At 38.6% G+C, this 4,926-nt stretch overlaps 1 protein-coding gene across 1 annotated transcript; it reads left to right on the top strand.

The window, feature by feature from the left end:
• The first annotated feature begins 385 nt into the window (after positions 1–385).
• LOC144555199 (uncharacterized) lies at positions 386–1,075 on the top strand. The gene has a single exon (XM_078303439.1). The coding sequence runs from the start codon at positions 386–388 to the stop codon at positions 1,073–1,075; it is 690 nt and encodes a 229-aa protein (XP_078159565.1).
• The last annotated feature ends 3,851 nt before the right edge of the window (positions 1,076–4,926 follow it).

Here is a 4,926-nt window from a genome sequence, read left to right as displayed (position 1 = left end):
TTGATGATGACGATTCGGCTGAAGCATGGGATGCAGATATGGATGAATATGAGGATGAAATGAACGCCCGAGAAATATTGAAGGATTGGCACAAGTCGATCCCATTCCTCAATCGAGGAGATAGACATCCATCTTCATCATTCCACGATGAATTGCCAATGCCATACAAGGATCGTGCATTTTTTGCAAACCCCTCCCCAGGTTAGATGAAAAATTTGCTGAAGGTCAAATGTTTGAATCCAAAGCCAAACTAAAATCAGAACTTGCTAAATTTCACCTAACCAAAAACACAGAGTTAGCCGTGCTAAACAGCAGCAAAACCAAGTATAGAGTTAAATGTAAATCTTCAAAATGCCAATGGAAATTGTATGCAATTGTAGTACCAATGGGTGCATGGACAATTTCCACCAACCCATTTATCCACACATGTTTTGGAAGTGCTGAAAGGTTGGATAGTCATCAAATGGCTGCCAGAGTAATTGCTGATATTATTAAACCGTCTTTGAAAGATGATCTGGAGTTAAGTATTAAAACGGTCAAGCATCTGGTTAAAGTTAAATTTGGGACAGTAGTGCCCTCGTATAACAAGTTGTGGAGAGGTAGGGAACTTGCAATTGCGGACTTGTTTGGGAGCTGTGAGAAGTCTTACGAGGTGCTGCCATCGTTTTTGGCTGCCATCAAAGCATCTAATCCAGGTACACAGTACCTACTAGAAAATGAACCATCAACCAAGTTTAATATCAATATTTTCAACCGGGTTGCATGGGCATTTGGGCCATGCATTGAGGCATGGCCTCATCTTCGACCCGTTATCAGTGTTGATGCCGGGTTCTTATCCGGAAGGTATAAGGGTAAACTTTTTATGGCTTGTGCTTACGATGCAGAGCAACAACTCTTGCCACTTGCATTTGCAATTTGTGAAAAAGAGTCTATAGAAAATTGGGGTTGGTTTATGAATTGGTTGCGTATCAATGTTGTCGGACCAGGAAAAATATGTGTCATCTCGGACCAGCATCTTGGTATACGAGGGGTGTTTGAGGCTCCTAATTTGGTATACGAGGGGATAGTCCATTAAACATAAATTTAAAGCCAATCTAACATTAACCTTACATTAATGGATTCAATCTAATTACTCTTCAGGTACCTCTGCAAAAAAAATTTTAAATGTATCATGCATTATGCAATAAATGATGGATCCAATCAAAAAATTAAAATGTATCATGTTCAATAGAGACACTTACTCAGTCGAAACATGTTAATTCCTTCGTCGGCGCACACGCGGTGGTCCAAGGGCACCAGTCCCGGGAGTGTACGGGTGAGTAGGCTGCCTTGTACGGTCTCCAACAGGTGGATCCCAGTAGGAGGGAGCATAATCTGCTGTAAGATTTCCCGGATCTGCAGTGGATGGAGCATAACCTGAAGTGGATGGTCCCATCATACTGAAGCCTCCCGCTAGTTCATCGATCATGAACTGAGAAATCTGTCCATGCTGTGTGCCGCTCATGAAGTTGTCCCACGCCGGAGGAGGCTCTGAAGCTGAAGGGCGATGGTAATGCTGATCAGGGATATCATCATTCAAATTGATCATGTCCAAGTCCGTAGGGATCCCAGCACTGTCGAGTATGCCTCGGAAGATGTGAATCTGATCAATATCCTCCATAATGGCACGGACATTCTCAAGCATCAGCTTGCCATATGCCATTTGTCCCGGGGTCTTCACCATATCTATTGCCTGCATAGTGAATTGTATCTCTCGAGAAATCTGCATAACACATTTCGAACTGTGACATATTGCACATTATTATTGAAAAATCTAATTTGATTGAAAAAATAAATAATGTACGAACCACACGAGAATGCCTATGACCATGAGGAACGTACGCCATTGTTGCAACATCTCCTGTCCGCGGGGGAGGCTGACGTCGTAGAGCTTCCGAATTGTTATCTGATAGATACATTGATCTCATACCACGCGCGTTGAACCAATGCATGTACATATGATGCCTCCCCATGTCATATGGTCTCCGCTCTCTAATTAGTATTGCAGGCTTCTCGATGAACTCACTATGAGTAATCTTCCAACAACCATCCCTTGTGGAGTTGTCATCGTGATACCACGTCTCTCTTAAATAACTGATCTCATCCCATGGTAGAGGAGGAGGAGGCAGGATCTCTTGGTACTTACCAAACTGGCGCATGACCCTATCTGCATGCTGATACTCTACCATCCAGAAATGGATCACGTAACCGCAGCTCATCCAATACCTCTTTTGTTGTCGGACATGTCGAGGTAACTGATCATAGTAATCAACGTATGGTCGCCAGTTAACTGTCTCATCAGCTAGTCTGTCGAAGCTATCTCTATACGTGGCTGTACCACCTGTCAAAAAAAATATAAATTTTAAAAAACAATTATAAATCTATCGAATTCATAAAGATGGATAACTCTTTATACCTAAGTGAGGGTTGCGTGACCACAAATGTCGAGTGGTCCACTTCACACCGAAAGCATTTCTCGTATCCTCATCTGCACCATCGAAGGGAGGTGGCTCGTCCCGGGGAATAGGCCGACCAATAGTAAATTGAGTCCATGACCAAATCTATAACAACAACATCGGACCCGCTATCGTGTCTACTCCCGCATGGCAAGCACGCGACAACTCTCGATAGAGATGTGCGAGTACAGCACCTCCCCAATTGTATTCTCTTGGAGTCTCCAGATCATTGATGAATTGCAAATACATCGCAGGGACTCCATCCGTACTAGAATCCGGAAACATAATTGACCCGAATAAATCCATACAAAAAGCTCGGGTGTACTGTGCAACTCTCTCATCACTGTGCCAATCTTGTAAGGGTTCACTAAATTTGGCTCACACCCATTTCAGTCTAAGCGCATAAGCAGAGACGGACAATCGTTCTTTCGATGTGTTAGGATTATAAATCCTATATTTATATGGCATTGTCTGAATGAGGTTATCGTAAAAATGAGCCGGATCAACTCCTAGATCATACTCTACGTATGGGTTCTAATCAGTATCGCTGGTGCCAGTAATCGGGTCACCTGCAAATTAAAAGAATTATACAATCAACAATTCACCTTAAAAAATAGTTATTTAAATTAATCGATAAACAACTTTAATTAGTTAATTACCCTTAATCGGTAAGCCCCATAGGCATGCAACATCTTCCAACGTCACTGTCATCTCACCGACAGGTAGATGAAATGTATTGGTCTTCGGCCTCCACCTCTCAACCAGGGCACTAATCAAATGCGGATCAATCTTGCAATCATTAAGGCGAGCAATTTGATACAACCCTAATCTCTTCAGAGCATCATCCATCCGACTATTGTAAGGAACACTAGTCTGATGTGAATTTATCTGGTTCAATGAAAAAGAAGGCTGCCAAAAAGAAATAAAACATTATAAACCCTTCAAATACTTCATATAATATTTATTTGCCACAAATAATTAATAGATATAATCAAAATTATCATGTCACGAACTTTCCATGCTCTGTGGTTCTGTGGTGCTAATTTCAACAGCTCCGGATAATTCACATTATCCATTGACTCTGTTAGAAAATTTGATAAACAAATGTTTTTGCATCTGATGAGAGTTATCACACATAATTATATAAACATATGCCTACAATAATCAAAATTTATGTAAACAACGTATCATCTAATTTTGATTTTAATAATAAACTTCATGAATATTACTAATTTTAAACATTTATAATTTTATCTAATTTTAAACTTCATGATGACTCACACATTTATCTAATTTTACACAAATTATAATACATATTACTAAAAAGTTACATTATACTACATGAACACTTAATTACACAAATTTATAATACATACACTAAATTAACATCAAATAAACTCTAAATTAACACTACATTACCACTACATTACACTAAATTATCAACAAATCAACTCTAAATTAACTCTACATTACCAACAAATTACTAAATATACTCCAAATCAACACTAAATTACATCAAATATACTACATTTCACAAAAGAGAAACTTAATTAAATTCAATTAGTTATTCATTAAATTTGGCTAAAATAAGTCTAAATATACTAAACACTACAATTTAATACGACATTTCACAAAAACAATCTAAATATAATAAACAAACTAAATTAATTTAGTTATTTATTTAAATTCGGCTAAAATAAAAAATTAAAAAAAGAGGAATATTTACCTTATCAAAATTGTAGATCTGAAGAGTTTCCCAATCTCTTAAACAATTTCAAAATTTTGAAACAATTGGATTGAGAAATAGTGGAATATATTGAGAGGATAAAAAAAAAAAAAAGAGTTCTAATGGTTGCCGGAAGGAAGAAGAGGAAGAAGAAGGGTGCGTCGGGCGAAATAGCAGAAAAGGTCTCCACCGGTCCCCAGGATCCGTGCAGCTTAATTTTGGGTCTCCACCAGTCCCCAGGATCCGTGCAGCCTAATTTTGGATCTTTTGTGGCGTTGCCTCTACCGGGTGTTTACGAGTGCAAAACAGGGTTACAAAATGCTCCACCGGTCCCTAAGACCGGTGTGGGATGGAAATTTTTTGCTACACCGATCTAGGGATCGGTGGAGGCTATTTTACGAAAATTTCGTTTCACTGGGCTGGTTTTATTTAATTATTTGATACGAATTCTATTTAAAAAAAAAAATCGCGGGTGATTTCCAAAGCCACTCAAAAGTGGGCCAATAAATGATAAAAACATGTAGAATTTCATGTACTGTCTGTCGGTGACATGTAACAAAAACTTTGTCACAGAACCAAAAATATAAACAGTCAGATTCAGGCCGGGCCTTCTTTTATGATATTAATTTCATGGAAACTTTTCTATTTATGCTTTAAATGGCAAATGCAAATGTCAAATATATCATTTTGCCATATGGAGTTTCA

The sequence above is a fragment of the Carex rostrata genome, chromosome 6 (genome assembly GCF_964058835.1).
Source record: "Carex rostrata chromosome 6, lpCarRost1.2, whole genome shotgun sequence".
Classification (NCBI taxonomy): Eukaryota; Viridiplantae; Streptophyta; class Magnoliopsida; order Poales; family Cyperaceae; genus Carex; species Carex rostrata.
The sequence above is the reverse complement of the archived record's forward strand: the minus strand, read 5'-3'. Positions and strand labels throughout refer to the sequence as shown.

Coding starts and splice junctions, on each gene's coding strand:
- LOC144555199 (XM_078303439.1), top strand. CDS start 386: ATGGGTGCATGGACAATTTCCACCAACCCATTTATCCACACATGTTTT.